Raw genomic sequence first — 24,563 nt, 5'->3', positions numbered from 1 at the left:
GTTGATTATTGACTTTATTTTAGCCATGGGACCATCCTGTCCCAGTCCTCTGTGTGTGCACTCTACCAGTGACTGCTGAGATCCTGAATGTTGCATTACTTAGCAAATAGTTTGCGCATCACATGGGCTCACTTAAAGTTTGATTTTGTGATTTGATATATTGTAAATGTGCCTCTTTCAAGTGTTTTGCAGAGCTCTGTCTCCATCCAGAGCTACAGCAGGCGGCCCCTCGTTTCAGAGGCTGGCTGGTGCTGTTTTCTCTTTTTTTCAGGCTAATTGCTCTTAGTTGTTTTTTGAGGATGATATTACTAATACTAAGATAATGCTTTATGCTTGCAAAGCTTGGTGTACAAGTGTGTACAATGAGTGCTAACTGTCATATGTGTAACAGATGAACTGTAAAAGCTCTTGAAATAATATCTCAGCGAGGCTAGATGTTCTCAGAGGTAAGAGTTCAAACCTTTCCCCTTCAGACACTGCCTGTCCTGAGCACAGGTGATTTAGTCTGTGAGTAGTATTAGTTTCCTGCATTTGTGAGTGAAATCTAGGGCTGAATCCTTGTACTGAGAATGAGCAAGGAAAGATCTGTAGAGAAATGTCTGGAGTTAAAAGGTAAATGTGAGTGAAAAGAGGTCTTTAGTTCTGCTTTTAAACTTTGATCTGAAGATGGCAGTAACAGACATACCAGATGTCTTTATTTCCGATGTTGAGTAAGTGACACCCAAAAAAACACCCTGTAAGGAAAGAAGTTTTCGTAATAATTATCCCTCCCACTAATGTCTCAGATGCAGTTCAGCATCCTCTGCGACATCAAACGTTCTTCAGAGCGAGAACAGGATGCAGTGATCTTGCTCTGAATGTTTGTCTCCTGGGCACTGCTGTGCACTTCTAACCAGGGCCCATGCTTCAGGTGGATGATCAAGAGTTAATTCTGGCAGAGAGGGGCTGTTGTGGCAGGAGCAAGGCGTGGAGGTGGTGGGGCTGTCACTGCTCCCTGCTTTCACCTACTCACCCACTTCTACCACACATCTGCACAAACAGAAAAGAGGCCTGTGTAGCTCATGCAGCTACAGGAGTGAGTCATATCTTCTCTGTTCAGCTGCACAGCCTGCTGCATAGTCAAGCTTTTATGAGCATGAAGCAAATGAAATGAGTATGTTGTACAGACTAATTATATTTCTATCAAAATGCAGTTCATTATTTTCTGTTGGTGGTTCTCATCAACAATTAGATGATGAGTTAGAAAGCTGTGTGTCTCCAGGGGTGGTCATAACAAGAAGGGATACACTGATATTTGCTGCCTAAAGCAGTGTGTTAAGTTCCCAGATAAGATGTTAGTGATACTTTTCAGCTGAATCATTTCTCAAATACTTCTTGGACGCCAAGTATTTCGGAAGAAGCATCCTTTCTGCACTGCAGGGTAGCTGCCTTTCTTGCTGTCAGCCAGCTCACACACAGGAATGGGAGACTGGATGAAGGACTGAAGAGGGCTGAACAGCAAAATGCTTGTTTCTGGTTCCCTGGGATAGGCAAGAGAGTCTGGTGCCAGCGCAGGCCACAGCTTTAACAGCCAAAGGTTTCCCACGCATTTCACCCAGCTCAGGGATACTCAGAAATCCCCTGCCTGGAGGTAGCCTGCTGAGAGGAGAGCAGTTCCTCAGTTTCACATGAGAAATGAAGAGGGACTCACATCCCTTTGCTGTAACAGTGTAAGGAAATTGTCTTACCTTCTTGAAGTAGAGATTTTGAACCAGATTCTCAGCTCTCATTGAATTGCTTCAATGAGCCATGATTTTACTAAAGATGAATGATAAGTTTGATGTTGTCTTGACTGAAGCTAAGACTTCAATACATGTGCATAAAGCACAATACATGTGCATAAAGCACATTATATCAGTAACTGGGGACTTCCCACCCTCTGGGAGGCAGGGCTAGCTGCCAGCCCCCTTCTCCATCAGCCCCTCCAAGGGCAGCCTGGGCTGCCCCACGCTTGCTGCATGGCAGCAGCCTGGAACACCTGGCTTGGTGCAGTGAGGGGCTGTTGCTACATGGAGCTTGTTCTTTGCTCTCCCAGATACTGTTCCATTATTGCTGAGTGACCTGGTGCAAAACCTACATGTTTTCTTTTCAGGGCACCTACCTGAAAACCAGGATCTGACAAAAACAAGTCTACAGAAGAATAACTATAAATTTTTAAAATCAAGGTAATGAGGAAGTTTAGCTCTCATGAAAACAGTAGCTTGTATTGTGTAAGCAGAAAAAAGAAAACAGATGTCGGCTCTTTTTCCCAAGTGTGGTTGTCCCCTGTTGCCCCCAGCCCATTTTTCTGAGAAGGCCTGGCCATTTGCAGTGCAAGTGGCTGTGAGTTTTTGATGCTATAAAATACTATGGCAACACTATTTTATTTAAATATGATTCAGAAGGTGGGACATGGTTATGCTGAAGACCTGTTAATTACATCATTTTCTTCTTTTATTAAACAATGTGTTCATGCTGTGTAATGCAGGCTAATCAGCGTGCAGAGGAAAGATTTATATTATGTTGAAGAGGTCTGAGCATTTGGCCTTGTAAGTGAATTCCCAGAGACAGCTAAATACAATGCAGTAAGTAACAGGCTCTAATTAGGAAGCTGAAACTGTTGTGTGTATTTCTGGTATCCTGATGTGGAAACTATCCAGGCGTTTTCAAGATCCTTGGGCAACAGTGTTTTGCAGCCATGAAAGGAGTTACTACGTCTATTCAAAAAGTTACTAGTGAGGAACTCAAAGAAAGAGAAACCTGGGAAGCACTTAAAGGACTGACAAAATGGTAGGAACCATAATTCTGAGACAGAGATATGCGAACCCTTATCTTTTATTTATTGTTACTGACTTGAAAGAAGAACAGAACATGAATCAGCAGGCTTTAGCATTTTCTGACTGCAGGTACTCAGGATATTCTTGAAGCCCTGAAAACTGTAGTGAAACCAGGCAGATGTTTGCCTTCTATTGATGGAATGGAGAGCTGCGTGCAGGAAGAGCTGTATCTGTACCGATCCCGATGGGCACACTATATGTGTGTATGCAACACAGGACATTAACTGGTTAAGAAATGGATCAAATAGCAGTTCAGGTTGGAGAAATCTCTGCTGGCCTATAGGCTGAGTAGACTTGAGTCCAGACAGTTTTCATCCTGTACAAGGCCAGTGGTACAACAACTGGTCTTGAAATGAGCTGGAATGAGCAAAAGCTTTGAAGAATTCCATGTTTTTCCTTATTTCTGAAGGATGGCTATGTTTGTTTCAGAAATGTGTGTCTAAGTCTCTCTTACAGTCATAAAAGAAAAAGAACAAAACATTGTTCTTTGGTCTGATAGGGAATCTGGGTAAACAGTTAAAGGTTGGCATGTAAAACACATTTGGTGGAAGAGGAAAAAAACCCCCTACATTTGGCTGGAAAATGCTGGTACACTTTCAGCAAACCAACCAAATTACTAAACAGAAATAGCGTGTTATCTGTACTTTTCCATATTTCTTATGACTGTCTGTAAGAAAGAGAAAGAAGAAACTACCTTACAGAAATAAGATGAGTCTGCAAAGCAAAGGTGAAAAGCCTGCCTGCTTGAGTCCTCTTGTGAGACTTGAGCATTGTTTGAGGAGAGGTTTGTAAACTGAATGTGCTAGAGCATGAGTAATAGCTATGTGCTCAGTTCCTTCTGGCTAAGTGACCCACCTTTGTCAGCTGCAAGTCTCCTGGAGCACCATAGCAAGTAACAGGAGTGTCTTCGAGGCCTGAGCAGCAGCCAGGATGCGTGCAAGAAGGTGACAGAGGCAGGTTGACACTGCACACAGGGCAGAGGAGAGCACCAGCGAAGTCATATCCTTCCTGCAACCTGCGGTGAGTAGACGCCACTTTACTGGCTGTTTGTCTGCACCTTGTTTTCATCAACCAAAATGATGTTCAGCAAAAGTGCGATGGATTGGGGTAGGAATCCCTTTACACCGGTCGGAGATACCAAGAGTTTTCTCAAGGCATATTACGTTATTAACAGGATTCTGCTGGAGAAGACTCTGTTTTATCATAGATCTATAATGTAGGTTGTAACAAGCTATAAAAACACATACACACTCACACATACTTTATCCGTGATGTTTATCTGTAACTTATGTTATTGTTCAGATCACCGATAAAGGCACGAAGGTGCACAGCCGGTGATGGGTAGGGAAGGTCCCACAGAATCACACCCGCTCAGCAGAGATTTCCCTGTGCTGCTGTGCTGTGAGACTTCACCTAGACAGTTCTCATGCTGCTCTGCATAGGTCGATTCTGCATTCACTTTATTTTTAATTAGCTTATGGTTTAGGAAGTAAAAGTCTTTAGAGGGCTTTTACAACTATATTTGTAATACTTCTAATATAAAGTTTGACAAGAATTTATTTTTATAAAGCCTTATTCATCAGCATTTGTTATATGATCTCCTTTTATTTTATATTATTCAGATTCCATATTGGCAGCTGTGATAGTTTAAGTTTGAGTGGTGTGTTCATCTGGTAAGTTTGTAATTAGCTACTTCTTGACATTATGTGCTTAAAATTTTTTTTTAACTGCCTTCCTCCATGTTTTGGGAAAACCCCTTAAGCATTTTTAAGTACTAATGAAAGTAAGTGTTTGTCCTGGGTTCAGCTATAGCAGTCATTTTTCTCCTGCTTAGTAGCTGGTGCAGTGCTGTGTTTTTTAACTTTCAGCCTGGGAACAACGCTGATAACACCGATGTTTTTAGTAGTTGCTAAGTAACGTTTATTCCAACCAAGGACTTTCTCAGTCTCATGCTTTGCCAGGGAGGAGGGGAAGCCGGGAGGAAGCAGAGACAGGACACCTGACCCAAACTAGCCAAAGGGGTATTCCATACCACAGCACGTCATGCCCAGTATATAAACCGGGGGGAGTTACCCGGAAGGCCCAGATCACTGCTCGGGTCGGGCTGGGTATCGGTCGGCGGGTGGTGAGCAATTGTATCCTCTCCCCTTGTTATTTCACTAATCGTTATTATCATTGGTGGTAGCAGTAGTGGTTTTGTGTTATACCTTAGTTGCGGGACTGCTCTTATCTCAACCCGTGGGAGTTACATTCTTCCCATTCTCCTCCCCATCCCTCCGGGAGCGGGGGGAGGAAGAAGGGGGGGGGGAGGGAGCGAGCGGCTGTGTGGTTCTGAGTTACCGGCTGGGCTCAAACCACGACAGTGTTAACTGTTCTGGAGGAACTTTGGCCTGTTCTGTGGAACACCTGGATGGATGAAGGCCCAACTTCACTGACAGCTCTTTTAACACCCTCCTGCAATGGAGTTGAAATAGAAAGCCCCAAACTCTTTTGCAATCCTTTGAATTGACATCTGACTTCTTCCTCGTACAAAAAATGCTCATGTATTAAATATGTTTGCATTTGCCACTTCATTTTTGGCAATTCCATATAACAGCGTACACTCCCATATAACAGCATGCCAATCCCAAAAGTACATTTCCTTTTTACCCTAAGGTCTTTCTCAAAGTATATGTTCACTTTAGTCACATAGGTTGTGGATTTCCCCTTGTATTTTTTGTGTATTCTTTAGTTTATTGGCACATAATATTCATTCCTTCACTGTGATAGAGTGGTTCTCATGTAGGTTTAAAAAAGAGCTCGGCTGTGCTCTCAAGAGGTGTTTGTTTATAGGTTGTGCTAAGTGGTTCATACAGAAGATAAGGAAGTTGCATCAGGGCCATGTCTTCTTGTCCTGCCCAGCAGCGACACCTAACTACTTTGCATCTGTCAAGCCCAGGTGCCAGGAGAAAGGGGTTGGAGACCAGGGATGAGCCCTATGGAGAGGCAGGTACCTCCTTGTTGACATCTATGGTTTGCCACCATCTAGAGCCCATGGGCAAAGAAGCTGTGCTGGTCACAAAAAGTGAAACTCTGGCACTATAGAAAATTATTAAATTTGATAGTGAAAGAAATTGCCCTGGAGAGGTCTTTTTCCTCACTGTTTGCTTGCAGGCCAGCCAAAAAGGCTGATAGAGGCACTTGAGCTTGTGAGCTTGTGAAGCCGCTTGATATAACAAGGCATGCAGAGTCTGCAGGTTTAATGTGTAAGTCATAGCCTTATGAAACCTGCTTCCAGCAATTTTCTCTGATGGGAATGATCTGATTTCTCTTAATGTGCAAGCTCACCTTGAAGCTTTTCTTTTGGTGACATAATAACAGCAACCACTTCCAAAAATGTGGTGGGAACTTGGTCTCCTTGTTACTGTCAGTCTGGGAATATGTTGGTTGGGGAGCTCGGAAGTTATTGTGGAGGAAGGACCCCCGTGCTCTGCCTGCCCCAAGCACATGCTGCGTAGGTCTTAGGAGTACAGCAATATGGTGGAAGATTGCATTTACATTTTGACAACTTCAGATAGCATGTTACTAGAGAGGTTCTGATAATTGTTTGGGGGAGTCTGTTCTGTCTTAGTCCTTAGGAGATATGCCAAGGTAACATTATCGTGAAGCCTTGTCTGCAGTGTCATTTAGGGCTGATATGTGTCCAATGATCTGTGAACAAGCTACTGAGGTGCTGCTAGGAGTTTACACACAGTGGGGCAGAGCTCAGCCTTGGCCAGTGGCCTCAGGGCTTATCCAGGATCTCTGGTGGATTTGCAGCTCTTGGTGTAAAGACAGCGTTCCTTTGACTATGCTTCTGATATATTTGCTGTTTTCTTTCTAATATTAGGCGTGTCTACACCAGCTGGAGTGTGAGCTATGGATGCTGGCTTGCAGATAAATTGTAGAACTTATTTCCACACACACAAGGGAAAAAAAAAAAAAGGAGGGTGTTCTGTCTCCAAACCCATGTGTTTAAATTAGGCAGATTTACGGAGGAAAAATCTGTCCACATCTGTTATGCATGAAGATATCAGCACAAACTCCTGCCTCAAGAAATCCTTATGCTGCACACAAGGAAGCAGAAAGGATATAGGAGGAAAATCATCATTACAAGTCCCATTTCTTTCCTAAGCATTTGCTATCAGGAAATCTCAGAGACAGGATACTGAGCTAGATGGATATCAGCCTGACCCAGGGCTCACTCTTCTGTTCTATTTATTTATCTAAGAAGGATAAGGAAGAAGCCATTAGCTCATTTTTACACTGAATACGCTCCTTTGATTTTGAATGAGGGATAACTTTACCACACTACCATGAAGGAAGATACCTTGTCAAGGAGGTGAAGGAAGCTTGTGAATTAACATGCTTCATCGCCCTGCTCAAGAAACCCAGGAGGCAAACACAGTATCCTGTAGCTCTTGAAAAACATTGGCAAAACTATTTTCCAAACTTTTTAGGTTGAAAACTTCCATCTTTGAGAATGAATTAGAGTCATTTTTTCTTAGTTGTTAGGGAGAGACCAGTGCAAGAGCCTGACAATCATAGAGAAAGCTAGTCTATGGTCCTGGCAGCTTATGGTTGATCTGACACTTTACAGATGCATACTGTGTGACAGCTGCAATAAATCAGGTTAGTAGAGGGACTTTCTGCTCCCTAAAGCTTATTTATTCCTGTCTTTCTCAAAATGGGGAGTGGGGAAGTGTAAAGCCTATCAATGAGATAGGGGAGAGGGCCTGAAGCCAGACAAACCAAAACATTTAGAGATTCTGCTAATGCTACGAAGATGAAAGGAATCCCCAAATAAAAAGAAGCCAGAGACATATTTAGCAGAGCCTCATTCCTCAACAACCAATTGGATAGCAGGCAGGAAGGTCTCCACGCACATCTCAGAAGCTGTTTTCCCTTATAAAGTAATGGCTTGTAATGTTATGAGCAAAGGGGTTACTTTATTCCCAGTTTTCTATAGCAGCTAGGATAAGACTGCAGCTTTTGCCCTCCTTTACCAAAAAAGTATGGCATCTACAAACTGGTGTGTGGCCTCTGAGCTGGCATTCCTCAGGCCAACTAGCTGAAGCTCATTTGCTAGGCATGGTGACAGTACAGCTCCTGCTGCCATGGAGTCCCAAGCATGTCCATATGGAGATCTGCACAAGTTACTGAAAAAGAAGGAACTTAAGGAACATGTAGCCAAGAGTTTCCACTGAAATCCTGAAAGGTGCTTGAAGTCATTAGGGAAGTTTCCAATGTGCATGAGAGTGTTGCTAGTATCACTATAAGGAGGTCAGGGAAAAGGGTATGAAAGAAAGAGGCAAAATTACTTTTACTGCTTATTTTCTTTGATCATACTCTGGACATGTTCCTGCGACGGAGACTGCAAAAGGGTTCAGCATGGACAAACAGAAAAGTTCTCAGGGGAAGCCAAATAAAACTCGTGGATTTTGGCTATGGATACAGTGAGAGAACTAGAACCTTGGCAAATTGTGGTTTGGGAGTTTCCACACAAATGAGTGGGATGAGTACTGAGAAATGAGTGAGGGTGGTGAAGCACTGGAACAGGTTGCCCAAGGAAGTTGTGAATGCTCCATCCCTGGTGATGTTCAAGGCCAGGCTGGACAGAGCCTTGGCTGACATGGTTTAGTGCAAGGTGCCCCTGCCCATGGCAGGGGGGTTGGCACTAGATATCTTAAGGTCCTTTCCAACCCTAACTATTCTATGATTCTATGATTCTATAAATAGGCAGCAGAAAATGGTGATGGAAGTGGCCTTCAAAGGGGAAGATATACTACTTTCTGGAATAGTGTCGTGTTCTTTTTATAGGGGAAAAAAATATGTGTGTATATATATATATATTTGGGTGGTACATATATAAGCTGGTATGTGTCCGTAGCTACAGAAGAGGATTCAGAGGCTTGATCCCCAGCATTAGGCTTGGTTCTCAGAAGACTTGTTCTGTTCAGTTATCTTTAGGTTCTTATTTCTGGCTCATGCCAAGTACATTCTCCCCTCACCCCCTACCCCTCTGGCAATGACCTATGTTGATGAGAAGAAAGGTATAAACCACTAATGTAATATTTTTCCCATGTGTTTTTTTCTGTAGTTGTATCTGTGTGATCATAACTCGAGCATGGAGTCACTAAAAAGAAAAGAAATACCTATATTCTATAATGTTCCTCAAGCCCAACTGATCTAATTTCCTTGCATAGTTCACCTGTTTGCCTTCCTTCCTTCCTTCCTGCCCCAGCACCTTCCATAACATAAAGCACCAGAGACGAGTTGCCTGCTGAGTGCTGGCTCTCCATTGTGTGCTGGATGCACAGTTGTACAGCATGTCTGCATTTTTCCTGTGCTGTTCCTGTGTATCCGTCACTACTCTGGGCTTACTTCTCCCCTTCTATTCTGCATAGCCCTGTCTCTAACAAATACCCTTCATATGGTAGGTTCCACCAAACAACTGGTGTTTCCTCTTTATCACCATATCAACAACTGCCTGCTCTGAAGTAGACTTTGTGTCTGCCATATCTTTTTCATAAGCACCCTGAAAACTAGGATTCCAACATCTTTGGTGCCCGTGACAGGCAAGGTGATGTGTGATGCCCACCCAAATAACCATTCCTCATAGAAGGCAAGGTGGCGGTGCTGCCATTGTTGCCACCACCGGTACACACCAGGCTACATTTATGGGAATTGTGATGAAGCTTAACAAAGATATGAAGGTGTCTGTGGCATCTGCGTGGCCACTGACTCCTATAATATCCACTGAGGCCGCTTCTAGAAAAAGGTTGCATGTATTTCTAGCTATGCTGAGGTGCTAGAACAGTGTACCAGTTCTACTGAAGGGTTGTATATGTGGCTCTGCAATCTCATAGGTGCTGTAACCTCTATAGCATCATCACCAGCAAGCTTTTTTGGGAGTGTGAACCTCTTCTCAATAAGGTGAAGAGTTTGGATTCTTTTCAGTCTTTGTTCCAATCTTGGTATTTCCAATGACTTGTAGTAAATGATGCTTCTGTAGGCTTTGAAGGTAATTGATGTTTGTACCAAAATCAGACATGATACTGCGGTGAAGGATTCTGCTGTGTGAAATTCTCTTTCCCCTTGACCTGAGTTCCCTGATCTAATACCAAAAGTTCTATATGAGGTATGTAATTTTTCTCAGCTATGTTTTTGAGTATTGTTTGAAAACAAAGAATTCAGTTTTGGCTGTCCTTTGTCAGTTGAAGACATGCAAAAAAGGATCTGCTTGTATCCTCTGGTTTAGGTTGCATCCCTTGGTGGGGTTTTTTCCTTTTATTTTTTTAATTTAAAGTATCTGTTATCTTTTGCCCAATGCTGGAAATGAAATAATAAATAGCTTTTGCATGGCTCATGTTCCAACACTTGTTAGCTTCTGTTTCTGACCCTCAAAGGCAGTTACATTCCTTAAAAGTTCCTTTCCTTAAAAGTTAAATTCCTTTGGTCCTCAATCCGTAATTCTGCCTATCTGCTGTATCTACTAGTCCCCTAATCCTTAAATCTCTGCATCAGAAAAACTCCCACTGTGGTTTCATAGGAGATTTTCTTGCATTAAGACTACTCAATTAGGCAGCAAACACTCTGTAAGCAAAGACATAATGGCCCTCCTCATTGTAACAAGACTCACAAAACAAGGATCTCGCTTGGATTCTCACATCTTTCTTGACCAATTTTGAATTTGTAATGGTTTAGTATTGGACTTCAGAGATGCTGATTTCTGGTCTTTAGTACAAACTTCATGGCAAAACATTGTTGATTATGAATAGGCTGCTCCACTAGAATCAGCCTGTCCAGAGAACAGCTGGCTACAGCTGTAAAAATCCAGTCCTGTGCTGAAAATAACTTGCACACTGAGAACCCTTGCTTTATTTGCTAAAGACAAGTTCAACAGAAAATCTAGCTGGAAGTTATAAAATTCAAGAACTTTATTGTGAACAATTTGAGATGTTAGTTTCTGACAGTCCGGACTTGTGGCTGCCAGTGGAGCAGCATCAGGGCAAAGTTGGTCCCCAGGTCCTGGGGTTTTGAAAGTAAGCTGGCAGAGAAACAGAATGGATTTCAACCCATGACAGTCCAGAGGGGATCAAACAATCTTTTAACAGAACATTCTCACAACCTTTGAAGCTAGGTGAACCCTATACAACACCAGGTAATTTTTTTACTACCCTTAAGCCTATGGACGATATTTATCATACAAGCAGAAATGCCAAACTTTTAAGGACTTTATAATAAAATTCAGCAGCTGTTTTGCTTGCTAGAAATATTTCCATTGGTTTTATCAAAATCATTAATAAAAGCAAAGCATTTCTTTAAAAACACCTTCCCTAGTATAGATGATTGCTCTTCCAATTTCTCCTGCCTCTTGGATGTTACTATGGAGGCCTGGACCTCTCTTGTCTGAACACATGCTCCTCCTGCCAGTGTCTCTTGTGGGCACGCTCTGTGTCTCTGTATTTTAGCAACTCTCCTGAAGTTTAAAAGTGTTTATCTTACACAGCTGAAAGTCTCCTTCTGTTTCTTGAGCTTTACACTGGAATGCAGTGGAAGAGACCCAGGGCCTGTGGCCATCCAGATTAGAGGTTTTTGTAATAAGGTCCCTATATGGTTTTGTTAGAGACTTCAGCTCTGTCTCTGTCTGTCTCTGCTCCTTGTTTGGGAGGCTAGTGGGAGGAGAAGAGCTGAAGGGGCTATATAACCTCAGAGCTTTCTGATACAGAGTGCACCATCCCAGAACAGCTATCCTCAGCCAAGCACTGTCAGGGTAAGTGGCACTGAACCAGTAGCATGATTTACAGATTGCTGGAGGACTTCAATTGTGTCAAATGGAAGCAATTCAGGAAGATGTACTGCTGTGCTGTAGTTTGCTTAAGCAAACTTATTAGAATTGAATTGTTAAAATGCTTGCAGTATCTACACTGAGTTGTTTTTATTTTATACCACATCTGAAAGGGAAGGATTTCTACCTGATGATTTTACTGATTCCACCAGCACTCCAGCAACTGTGTAAAGACATAGTCTGTGTAATGCCACAGCTGGAATTACAGATATATTCATGTTTAAATGGACCTGTGTTAGTTTGGGACAGAACAGAGTTCCTGGAAGGGTATGTAGTAGTGTTTCTCAGCAGGTTTGCTTCAGTGCGGTTAACTCAGTGTAAGGTGACATGAGTGTATTGGGGAATGTAACTGCAAGAAGAGCTGGAATTATTAGCAGTGTCTAATGAGGATGTGTGTGTATTTGTCCTTGTCTCTATGTATATGAAACTACTGTTCTGTAAAATGCCAAAAATTTCATTAAGGAACAGACTACACTGTATTTCTTGTGGGGCTGGAGTTCTCTTAATAGCTTGTTGTGGAGATTGGTAAGGTGATTGGTTGGTTATCTTTAGATGTAAAGCAGGTAGAAGAAAGAGGCTAAATGCTGTATTAATTACTTGGGAGAAAAAAATCCGTTTTGCCATGGTACTGAGTGACATTTTCCACTGTAAGATGTTGCTACTGCATGCCATGGCAGTCCGGCTGGCAGCAGAGCACTCTGTCTGAAATCATTCAGCTTTGATTTTTCAACTTTTTGTGCTGTATTACTAAATACGGTTTTCATTTAGAGTCCACTAAGCTCAGAAATGTAGCCTTTCCTGCCCCCTTCTTTCCCCTCCCCCAAGTGATTTTTGGCATTGCATTAGCTGCATTGGTTTCAGCAAACCCCCTGACCTCGAACTCTGTTCCAAAAACAGACGGTTGAGAAGCCTATTTCCTAATTAGGAAATGGTTTGTCCAAACCAGTCTGTTCATTCATGTTAGATAACAATTGTACTTCATTCAGTAAATGTTTGAATATATAAAGCTTGTTTTCCCAGGAGTTTAATAAATGCAGAAATTGCAACCTACTTTCCTTTCCCAATAACAATGACAAAATATCTGGAGTACACCACGTTAGATTTCCCTATGCTTGTCTTCTCCTGGGAGCTATGCCCAAGCAGCCTGCAGGAGCAGCCTGCAGCCATGTCTTGTGGCTGCCTGGCTAGAGAGAGACAGAGGATCTCAAAGGAAGGATTTGGGAGAACTCTCCGTGCTTGTCCTATCTGTTGTAGAGGCTGAACAGATTGTCGGCTCCCTTGCTTATCAGCCATGGCTCTCACTGACCCCATTCCCACTTCACCCTGCGCTTTCAGTATTCCTGTGGCAGAAGGTTTTGGAGACTGCATGCGGAGCCAGCTGGTCTGTGGATGACAGCTGTCTCCTTTAGCTGTTAACACATTGCAATTTGTTGAACTCTGCATGGAGCCTGGTCTCAGAGCTAGCCAAGTGATTCCCTACCACATTATAAATTGTGAGCAAATAGTTCTTCTTGAGTCCTGGTATTCAGTGCTTGTTTTTGTAATTGACTTTAATACAAAGCCTTCAAAGCATTTTTATTACCCATATTATTTTCCTCTTGCCAGAGGAGGAAAACAGTTTCTTTTTACTGAGACAAGGAGCCAACATAAATTACTTTGCAACTCTACAAATGCAGTTTATTAGCTGCTTTGAAATGGTGGTAGAGCATATGCTATGGCCTGTTTTTAAAACACATACTGTCCCTGCCTTCACTTTAGAGGCAGGTTATTTTTATTAAGTGACTAGTGGAGAGTTGGAAAAGGTTTTTTAATTTTGTTGTTGGTTGTTTTTAATTTGGAACATTTCTTCTCTTTTAAAAGTTTAAATGTAAACTTAATTATCCATCTTCACCCAGTAGGTTACTATCTCTATCAGGAAAACATCCCTGGTACACACATAACATTAAATGTGGTTAGCTTTTGGGAAGCCCGAGACTGAAAGGGGAAGACTGAAGCGCTCTTACCTTTCACAACTTTCCACACGTGTGAGGATTTTGTCAGGGTGATAGAAAAGAGGGGGAAGTTGTGCTGAATCTGATGCAAAGGGATCCTTGTTTTTGCAGCTGTCAGCCCAGCATCCTCTTTTATCTCCCACCCCAGCCATGGATTTCTGTGACCAAATTTAGATAAACATTTGCTCCTCCCTGATCTGTCTGCCCATGCCACAGGACTGGAATTCTCCTCTGGAATCCCATGGATAATCTTTAGAGCATACATCCCGCTGGCAGATGTGGTAGAAACCTCTTCTGGTTTAAAAGGAAGCCTATTCCCTCGTATAGTCACTCAGGGACCGGGTGATTGCCAAGCTGGTGCCATGCCTCTCTTTGCTGGTGCTGGTTGCTTTCAGACAGCCATCCCTGTCTTCAGGGGTGGGTCTGCTACCTGAGTATGGGCCTATTGGGGGGCTGGAGATTTTTATTTGTTTGGGGGGTTTTTGCGTGTTTTTTAACTCTTTTCTGCTATCTTCACAGGGCTATTTTCTGTCTCGAGGGCCTGAGGACACTGACGTAGAAGATGTGTGAGGAAGAGGACAGCACTGCCCTTGTTTGTGACAATGGGTCAGGGCTTTGTAAAGCCGGCTTTGCTGGGGATGATGCTCCAAGAGCAGTTTTCCCTTCCATTGTGGGTCGTCCCAGGCACCAGGTGATGAACTGCTTTGGTTATTCCATGCTAGGCTTGTAGAAGGCTTTGCTGTACCATCCCCAGGTCTCCACTCAAGGGCCGCCTTTCCTGTGTCTGGGGCTGGGTGATCTGTGTAACAGTATTTCCAGGCAAAATGAATCCAGCAGTGCACTCACCTGAGCCAATGCAGGTCTGTCACCTTGTGAGAAGAATCCTTCCAAAATTTTTCACTCGCTTCTATTCCCTTCTTTCCCTGCCCATTAATTTTGGATCACTCAGAGAACTTGGTGAATATACCTAGTTAAAAAACCAAACCAAACCCAACCAAAAGCCCAACACAGAAGTATCTGGAAATTTTGACTGCCCTAAAAGCTGATGATAGATGATGTGTGAAAATCTAAAGGAGGAAGGAGAAGTTTTCAGTCAGCTTCTTGACTTTATTCATTTAACTGTATCACAAATGGGCACCTGCCTAGATTTAGATTCTTTAGCTTCAAGGTTTACATTTGAGTATATGGTGCATTCCACTCAGTTTTAATAGCTGGCAAAATGCATTTATTATCTGAGCTGTATAAGAGAGTTTCTGAGCCAGATCATCATTAGTATGAACTAGAGCAGCTTGGCCTGGCCACAACAAACTAATCCACCTAATTGCTTCTATGCCATCCAAAGCCCTGGTGAAGTGGAAAGAGGTAACTGATTGCAAAATGTGGCACTTGATATACCCAGCAAAAGTGGTTTATGTTCTTCAGGGGCTTTCAATCTAGCAGCTAGGGCTGGAGGTCTAATTGAGGCCTCTGAGTTTTACCATAATCTAAAAAAACATAATCAAGCACCAGCATCTGAAGATAGTGTGAACACTATTAACTGCTCAAGACCAAGCCATACCGTCACAGTGGAAACAAATACAGGTTTCTAGAACCTTTCTTTCCTGATCATGTATCAAAGTTAAGTTAGTATTAGTCTGCGGAAGGATTGCCCCACCAAAAATTGCAAATCCAAGTTGTCTTTTTTTAAGACAGAGAGTTAGAGATGCCAAGGTTTGGAGTCTGTAATGACTTAGTTCTGATAAGAGTATTATGCACACAAAGCATCCTACTATATACTATTTTTTCCTAGTATTTCTGACTTTAACACATAGACTAGTGTATATCCATATTTTCCAGCTTCTGGTCCATGGACCATCTCTGCAGGATCCATGAAAATATCTAAAAAGAAACCTGTAGCAGTAGACTTAAATTGTCTGTCTCTAATGACACTATTATAATATTCAAAAAGAAGATTAAAAAATGTTGAAGTTTAAGCTTTGGGAAATGTAAATTTTGTATTGCTCTGACTTGACCCTTAGATGGCACAACATTCTGTTTTTACTCCACTTTATTAGAGTTTAGTAGACAGTTCTTCCCTAAATAGTAACAAACGTTAAAACCACCTTATTTTTCCACTTTACCTTGATGCATTTAAAACTGTACTTGTTCTGTTTACTTAAACTGTAATGGAAACATGAACTGCAGAGATTTAGGTGAACTAAACATTCAATTTTGGCAATTAAAGAACAACAAGTAATTCTCCATTCATTGGTATTCATAAAGTATTTTGTAACTAGAATAACTGGCAACTGGATTTGTTTCACAGCTAATGTTCTATCTACTTTGTGGCACCTCTCCCTGAGAGACTAACTCCATTTGTGTTATTTTATAGGGTGTGATGGTTGGTATGGGTCAAAAAGACAGCTATGTAGGTGATGAGGCTCAAAGCAAGAGAGGAATCCTGACCTTGAAATACCCCATAGAACACGGCATCATCACAAACTGGGATGACATGGAGAAGGTATTTCAGCTTTAAAAAGTTGCTGTGTATTACTGGTAAACAGAACTTCTTGAACCAAATTTTTACAGAATACCCAGTAAATTTTAGATGAAAGCATCATTTTATCAAGTATGGTTTAATGAGAAGCTTGTTAACCTCAAAGGTTAACTTGCATTTAAAGCTGAAGTATCACTAGGAGTACATCAAAATAGTTACTTGAAGTTTTTTACTGCAGTCTGATCTATAAATCTTTCCTAATTACTGGGAAAAAATTAAAAAAGTAAAAGTAAGGAAAAGCAATATAGAAATATCTTCAATTTACCAGTAACGAAATGCAATTTAAGAGGTTACCTGTTTCTGCAAAAATGCAAAGCATGCGTGTAATTCTGATGTGAAGGGCACTGTTTACACACATACTTTTTAATGCTGGAAAGATTAGCAATGTTGCAGTGCAATGCATCCATTTCAGAGCCAGTGCTTGGATGAAAGGCTTCCAGAACCATGTTTCTAGTCACAGTCTGTAGGGTTGATATAATTTCTAAGATGGTATCTCTGTTCTATTATGCTGTGGAAATAAGGATATTTGGAACAGTTGGCACATCAAAACATACTGCAAGTGTGTGGAGTCACACAGAACTCACTGACTTTCATAGCATTGTAGGTTTTACTTGGGAGCTAAACCTTTCAGATGCCTAACATATCAATCAGTCCCTAATCACTGTCAGCTTGAAAACAAGCTTAGAACAACCTTTTTGGTCTTTAGAAGTCTGATGACTTTACTTCTTATTGGTTTATTAACCTCCTCAGTGTGGTCCACTTGGCCTCAGATTTTTATGGCTGGTAGGAATGAGTTGTGCAGAAGTGATAAACACAAGCTGACTTTCATTCTCACAAACCATTTGCTTTAATTTCTTTTTATGAATTCTGGGCTGGCTTCTACAAACCAAAAGACGAAACTGTCTTCAAGACACACATTATCTATTGAATTCTACTACATAGGTCTGCATATGTTCTAGAGTTGTTCTGGAACTTTCATTCATTATTGAAATAGTGTTGCTGGAATCAAGGCTGTCTTGCTCTATCTCTTTATTGTTAGAATAACAGTAAGTTATTTTCATTAACTTACATGACCTTAAAATAGGTCATGTATTACTACCAGTAAAATCTGAGGATAGTCTTTGTACAATTACATTGGTAATCTCTATGGAGGCAATAAGAACAACTGCATGAGAAACATTACTAGCCTGTATCTAGTGCTTTAAGCAGAGTGCTGGAGCACAATACCTGTCTGAAAGTGATTCTGAGCTGCTGGCTGATGGTGTTTCTTTCCTTTGCCTTCTCCCATTGTCCTCAGATCTGGCATCACTCTTTCTATAATGAGCTGCGTGTTGCACCTGAAGAACACCCGACTCTGCTGACTGAAGCACCACTGAATCCCAAAGCCAACCGAGAGAAAATGACCCAGGTAAGCTCACACTAAAGCTGTGGAATAATTCCAACTTTGTGAATTCAACAGGATGTGAACTTCATCATTTCAGTTAGTCGTGCTCTCCAGTAGTCTGTCTCTCTTGGTTATGGAGGATGTAAAGTGAATAGTGACCACTTGTCATATCTTCATGTTATTACATTTACTTTAGAAAATCAGTGTATCTGCTTTCAATGTGAGTACTTCAGCCTGTCCAAGCTTTATGTCATCTTAATCTGTTTTTATGGCCAGGCTTATTACAAAATTATCTTTAATATGTGCATGTGTCTATATTCATACATTAAAGATATAGGCCAGGTACAGCTAGATGTCTGCAAGACATCTACAGAGATGTCTTGTAGAATAAATATTTTTTGATTTAGATTTTGTACTTTCCTTCTTTGTTATTACCATCAAGAAATACAAAAATCGCGTCTTCAACCTTAGTAAATTTCTTCAACCCCTTAGTGTTAAGCAAACCTGCCTAGCGTTACGACAATTATTTTCATTGCGTTTCAGATTATGTTTGAGACTTTCAATGTTCCAGCCATGTATGTAGCTATTCAAGCCGTCCTGTCCCTCTATGCTTCTGGACGTACCACAGGTAGGCCTCTGAGGAACATGACACGGATGTTTGAAATAGTTAAGTGCGTTGACATTCACGTGGGAATGAAACGTGTGTTATTTTCTCAAAGGGATTGTGCTTGACTCTGGCGATGGTGTCACCCACAACGTGCCAATTTATGAAGGCTATGCCTTGCCACATGCCATCATGCGCCTGGACCTGGCTGGCCGTGACCTGACAGACTACCTCATGAAAATCCTGACAGAACGCGGCTACTCCTTTGTGACCACTGGTAAGGACATGCTGCTGTCTGAGAAGGAGACTTGTCTAATGTAGAATGTTTCTAGTGGTCTTAGAAGGACTAGCAGTGGTTCTGCAGTTGAATAGACACAAGAAGGAATCCAATAGGAAAGTCCTCTGTAAGACTAGCAGGGGATATGTTTAAAAAATGGGGAGGGTGTTGGAGGATGAAAGGGAACAACCTGTCAATATGTCTGGGTGCTTCCTGAGTGCCATTCTAAAGGTTGAATCCTCTTGACAGCGGAGCGCGAAATTGTCCGTGACATCAAGGAGAAACTGTGTTATGTGGCCCTGGACTTTGAAAATGAGATGGCCACTGCTGCCTCTTCCTCCTCTCTGGAAAAAAGCTATGAGCTTCCTGATGGTCAGGTGATCACCATTGGAAACGAACGCTTCCGCTGCCCAGAGACCCTCTTCCAGCCTTCTTTCATTGGTAGGTTGAATGATTGTTCTGCTTTGGTGTACTGCACATGAATATAAAGTTTCTATGTTCTTTTGATTGTGTTCCATTGCTAGCTCAGTCAGATCTATAGACAAGTATGTCCTAGCACCCATTATAAAATAATCTTTTAGAACAGTAGTATTAATATGGTAGGAGGAACTTTAGGTCAAACCATTAGGCAAAATGCTTTCCCAGAATAAATCCTGAATGTTTACTCCTGGCTTCTGGCATTGGGCCTGTGCCATTTGCAGTTGGCTACTACAAGAAGCGTGGCCACAAATTCACTTTTCTAAATAGTGTGAGGATTGGGGGGGGGGCAAGAAACACTACTTCTGTTTTTCAAAAAGACTGCTCCAGCCATGAAGGCAGACTTACAACGAGGTCACACAGAAACCCAGTGTTGGTTCTGCCAATCAGCAGAATTTCAGTTCAGAAATAGATGAAGTAGTTGCATACTCAGAGGTATTAGGACATATTGTGACTGTTCTGTCTCTGAGTTGGCTAACTACATAAACAAGGGGAAAAAAAAAAGAAAAAAAGAAGGGGGAAAAAAAAAGAAAAGAACACAAATGATTCCAAGACCATATAAGGAATTCTTAGGACATTTGAGTTTGCCTGCAAAAGTCAAGTGGAAACTTTACTATTCCACACCCCCAGCTTTCTTTTTAAGGAGGAGTTGTGTGTGGAAAGGGGAGAAGAGAGCTGTACACCAAGGAACTGCTAAGCAAATAACTTGGGCAGCTGCAGAATGGCTTTCCAGGTTTCCACAGCTCTGAAGACTGATGTCCAAAGAGAAACTGAAGTTCATGTTGTCAGCTCTGTCTTAACAATTTTAAGTCTCTGTATGGAGTTGCTTTCTCAGAGGTCTTCTGTGCCTTCCCCAGGCATGGAGTCTGCTGGAATTCATGAAACCACTTACAACAGCATCATGAAGTGCGACATAGACATCAGAAAGGATCTTTATGCCAACAATGTACTGTCTGGAGGCACTACAATGTACCCGGGTATTGCAGACAGGATGCAGAAGGAAATAACTGCTCTCGCTCCCAGCACTATGAAGATCAAGGTATGGTGCAATCACTTGTGGACTATTTGAGTTGGCACGTACAAACTCCTCAAAAATCTAGTGAAACATAGCAACACTTTACAATGTAAGTGCTTTGTACATATTTTGAGTCATGTTTGTACCTTCTAGCAAATAATTACCACCTGGTAACTTTGTTGCTGGAAGAAGAGAGCCTTCCTTCCTCTCATTTCCTTGTTCACAGTGTATTCTGCAAACTGCCCTACCATGGCCAAAGAATAGTATGGATCCAGCAGCATAAATTTTCCACTGGGGCTATATGTGAGCTTCTTCAGCCCTTTTTGGCTGATGGAGATGGGATAGAGGAAATGCTGGTTTTATCCCTGGCCTGTAAGTTCAGAAAAGAGCCTCTGACAAGTCAATCTTCCTTCTGCTGCTTCAGATCTTCCATTCCTTGCTTTACAAACATTTTATCAGCTGTACCAATAAGAATGCTCCATAGGTCACTCATTTTTCCAAGCTCTCCTGGGCTACCATTATATGTTTCCAGAGCAAGTATCTGTTCTTTTCTCATACGCAAACATGGAAACATGAATGCACTACTCCTACACAGCAGACTGGCTCGGGCAGAGAAATTGAGAATTTAGACTCAGACTTAAATAACAACTTCTTAACTTTACTGCTTGTAGCAACAGCTAACTGTAATGCCAAGGATGACACTAGCACAGAGATACAATGTTTTTGTTAATATCAAATATCACTGCTTTAATAATTTTTTATAACAAATGTATTTTATTCACTGTAGACAGTTGTACTTAATACTTTTATTTCTTAAACAGATCATTGCTCCTCCTGAACGTAAGTACTCCGTCTGGATTGGAGGCTCTATTCTTGCCTCCCTGTCTACTTTCCAGCAGATGTGGATCAGCAAACAGGAATATGATGAAGCTGGCCCATCCATTGTTCACCGCAAATGCTTTTAAATTGCTTTATCTTTATATGCCTCCTTAGTGTATTACTGTGAATGTATTCAGGAAAATACATTCTTATAATTTCATTCCATAAATCCTTCATCGTAATTACTCTAATTAATTTGATACTGTATTTTTTTTAATAAATTTTAAATATGCTATGAAATTGCTGCTCCTATTAAAAAAAAAAAAAGAAAAAAGAAAAAAAAGAGCATGCATGTGCGGAGGTACCGTTACAGCTGGGTTGAAGCTCCATCTTGTGACGCGAATTTGTTACTACACTATACTGGGCTTCGTAGAAAAAGAGGTACCTTTTACTCAATGATGCCAATAATAGAAAATGCTCAGCTATCAGGCTGCACATTGTCAACGTTTAGCCTCAGAAAACATTTTAGTCTTCAAACAGAAGCAGTCTTGATTTTTCCAAAGTTCTGGGCAGTACCAAAGGAGCATAGCATCTGTTCGATATCAGGATGAGCATCTGCACTCTGCTTTGCATCTGCTCTATCCAGAAATATTATCTATCCACACCACTTCTTAACTCACAGCTGTCACGCTGGAAATGCTAATTTCTTGCAGTTTGTGCCCCAGAGGTGTACAATGCATCTACAACAAGTCTGTGTGTTTTCTTTCAAGAATCTGTTCCTTTGGGAGCATATCTAAACACTAATATTAGATTGAACACATGACTTTCCTATCTTATCTTATGCCCTCAGGATGAGGGCAGCCTATTATTTTTATGCTGTGATTTCTGGCAAGTTCTAAAGGGTAATTAAGCTGGCTTAATACACTTTCTCTTTAAAACTGGGTTGCTTTTTGGGGGGAGGGGTAATGTAATCAAAGTAGATAAAATAATTTAGATGATTTTCTGTGATTTTTTTTTCTGATTCCATTTATAGTCTTAAGTAAATCAAAACTGACACTCAACTAGAAGTATATGCATAGCAGCTGAAGCCAGTGATACTGTCTTAAAAGTATATAGATGAATAAAGAATTCACTGGGACAGACCTGAAAAAGGTCAGTTCTAAGGAACTTGCTGCAATCTGTATGCATTAGAGTTCAGGATAAAGGATGCTATTTATTTTTGTTACCTATTTTCCTGTCTAAACTCAATAGTTTACCTCACTTCTCTGCTACGTGTTGCCTTTCAAACTGTAAGCTCTTTGCCACAGCACCTGTTATTTACCATGTCCGCATAACCCCTGGGTTCTAGACCTTGTCCAGCTTCTGACTGTTAGGACATGTTCCAAACTTTTTTGTACTAACCTTGTTATTTAAAGTACAGGCCATCTAGGTTCTTGGAACAGATGATAGATACTAAATAAACTCTTGTAAGAGCAAATAACTTTGTATGGTTCTTCCTTCTAACTTTATCTAGATCTTTTTATCTAGCACTAGATAGATCCAGAGAATCCCTTTCAGGATAAGAACTTTATTTCAAATAAAGGTTTCTACTGGAGGGTCGCTGGAGAAGACATATTTCTCCAGGGGATTCTGAAGTATCTCTTATATTCCAAGATGTGGTGAGGGTCAGCTGTCAGGTAAAGGACTTGTGTTTTCCTAAGTATTTTCTGCTTAATGACTTAGCCAAGAATTGAGCTATACGAGGATGGAATAGAGAAAAGGATGGAAAAAAATTAAAAATCACCCAAACTGATGAATTTGTCTCTACTATATATAATATAAATTCATGGAAGCAGTGAAGAGATATAAGTAGCTAGAGGGCACAAAAAGCCAACCACTGTTAAAAATCTGTAATTCTCAGAAAGCAATTAAGGCCAACAAGTGACAAAAGAAACATTTATTTCAACACAGTTACTGTTGTTTGAAATTAATTTTATTGTGTTTTATAGGTGATATTTGTTTAGAGATTCAGTGGTAATGCCACTGAAATCCATCTTGAAAGAGCAACAAAATAACTCTGAAACAGGCTAGAGCAATAAATATCAAACCATTCAATCTAAAATGTATAAATATAAAATTCCTTTCTGAAAATGTAGGAAAAACGGGGATCCTTTTTTCTGTTTTGGCCATTTGTACAGTAACATAGTGATTGTCCATCCGTATCACCTCAGATCCAGCACAATTATCTTTATGTCTTTCCCGACCACATGGGAACATGGCTGCAGAAGAAGTCAACCCATTAGTCATAAAAATAACTTTCAGTAAAACAGCATATGAGGGCTATTGTTTCCTTTTAATTTTCCAAGCCTGCTTAATACTATGGCTGTCTATCAAGCTTTGACTGTACCTGTCACTGTCTTTTCCACAGGCAAACCTGACCATTACAGGTATAGAATGCTGAATAAAGCAAGGACTACAACATGCAATCAGAAATAAATTTCTAAATATAATATTGTTCAGTGTTTAGCCTGTGAAACAGATTATAGTTCTGTGCTATCCTTTATGTATCACAGCATGGGATACCTCAAATGGAGAGGGAAGGTGGTGTGTCCTGCATTAGAAAAAGTGCATGGGGGACAGCAGCAACAAAGTGTGAACTCTGTTCTCCTCCTGCAGTGGCTTCAGATGTGTCTGCCCATATGATGGATTTTATTATTTTTTTTTTAGTATTTAGGACTAGATTGTGTCTTTAGAGGCTGCGATCTCACTGGTTTTCTTGGAAGATCCACGTGTTCTGGGGAGTGTACTTGAAAAGATATTTGTGTTCGATATGCAATACCAGCAGTGTGTCTAATGATTATAAATCAGCTCAAATGGGCAGTAACTTAATTAATGAACTAAGTCTGTGAAGGGCCACTGAAAAGAACCCATCTGGAAAAAAAAAAAGTCATTGATTTTTTCAGAGTTGGATGACCTTCTCATTATTCCTACAGTCAATGATAAAAGAACAAAACAAAGAACCCAAATTTCTCCTCCTTTTGAAGAACAATATTGACATTCTGAGAGTCCTTCAACAAAGAAGTAATTATTTCCAATGTCTTTCAGCATTACTTCTCTGCATCTGATCATTTTAGTTTGAGCTATATGAGATGTTTTGTATTTGAAGTGAGAGAATGAGTTTCCTTAAAAAATAAAATCTTCATTATTCAAAGGTAAAAATTGTTTTCTTCTGGACAACAGTGACTTTTCTGATAATTCTGACTGACTATACTGTTCAGTCTTACATATAGGATACTATGATAACACATCAAAAGATATAGTAGTTACTGAGAAGCTGGTGGAAAATTGTGGGCAATGAAGGAATTATGGGTAATGAATTATTAACATGGAGGAAAAATGATAAAGAAATCTAATCTGAAGCACATACAATTTCTGCTTGCAGCAGAACCGTGGGCAAGAGTTTGCACAGCCAAAACCATGCTGGATTATATACTTACATTAAATAACCTAAGGTCCTTTGTATGCGGGTGGAAACCTTTCTTTTTACAAGCAGAAACTTCTAGCATGCCAGCATTAGTAAGTCTGAAGATGCCGGTGCTGGAAAGCAAAAGATGAAATTCCTGTTACATACTGCTCCCATAATACATGTCCAAGGTTTCACACAGAAATTGCTTAGCTTAACAGAAGGACAACAGAATGTTACTCAGTGACCTTTGATACACAGGAGCCAAGGCTGAGCTGGATTCTTAAAAGTATT

The 24,563-nt window shown here is 40.9% G+C and overlaps 2 protein-coding genes across 4 annotated transcripts in view; one reads left to right on the top strand and one right to left on the bottom strand.

The window, feature by feature from the left end:
* The first annotated feature begins 11,604 nt into the window (after positions 1–11,604).
* ACTA2 (actin alpha 2, smooth muscle) lies at positions 11,605–24,025 on the top strand. The gene is made up of 9 exons (XM_030486160.1): positions 11,605–11,649; positions 14,235–14,406; positions 16,087–16,215; positions 17,549–17,659; positions 18,179–18,263; positions 18,355–18,516; positions 18,766–18,957; positions 19,851–20,032; positions 20,830–24,025. The coding sequence occupies exons 2-9, from the start codon at positions 14,278–14,280 to the stop codon at positions 20,971–20,973; spliced, it is 1,134 nt and encodes a 377-aa protein (XP_030342020.1). The 5' UTR covers positions 11,605–11,649; positions 14,235–14,277; the 3' UTR covers positions 20,974–24,025.
* STAMBPL1 (STAM binding protein like 1) overlaps positions 22,778–24,563 on the bottom strand; it is a 23,976-nt gene continuing 22,190 nt past the window's right edge. For all 3 annotated transcript variants that reach the window (XR_003991432.1, XM_030486158.1, XM_030486159.1), the window contains exons 10-11: positions 24,304–24,403; positions 22,778–23,085 (exon numbers count right to left, since the gene is read on the bottom strand). Coding sequence is in view for 2 of the 3 variants with exons in the window: in XM_030486158.1 (XP_030342018.1) it covers positions 23,029–23,085; positions 24,304–24,403 (157 nt within the window). In the remaining variant the exon portion in view is untranslated. The remainder of the gene's footprint in view (positions 23,086–24,303; positions 24,404–24,563) is intronic.

This window comes from Strigops habroptila, chromosome 5, assembly GCF_004027225.2.
Source record: "Strigops habroptila isolate Jane chromosome 5, bStrHab1.2.pri, whole genome shotgun sequence".
In the NCBI taxonomy this organism is placed as follows: Eukaryota; Metazoa; Chordata; class Aves; order Psittaciformes; family Psittacidae; genus Strigops; species Strigops habroptila.
This window is presented reverse-complemented; position numbering and strand designations above follow the sequence as displayed.

Bases quoted from the DNA above. Each gene is read 5' to 3' on its own strand.
- ACTA2 (XM_030486160.1), top strand. From the start codon at position 14,278: ATGTGTGAGGAAGAGGACAGCACTGCCCTTGTTTGTGACAATGGGTCA. The intron at 17,660-18,178 runs GTAAGCTCACAC...ATTGCGTTTCAG, and splicing joins ACCGAGAGAAAATGACCCAG to ATTATGTTTGAGACTTTCAA. The intron at 18,517-18,765 runs GTAAGGACATGC...TCCTCTTGACAG, and splicing joins CTACTCCTTTGTGACCACTG to CGGAGCGCGAAATTGTCCGT.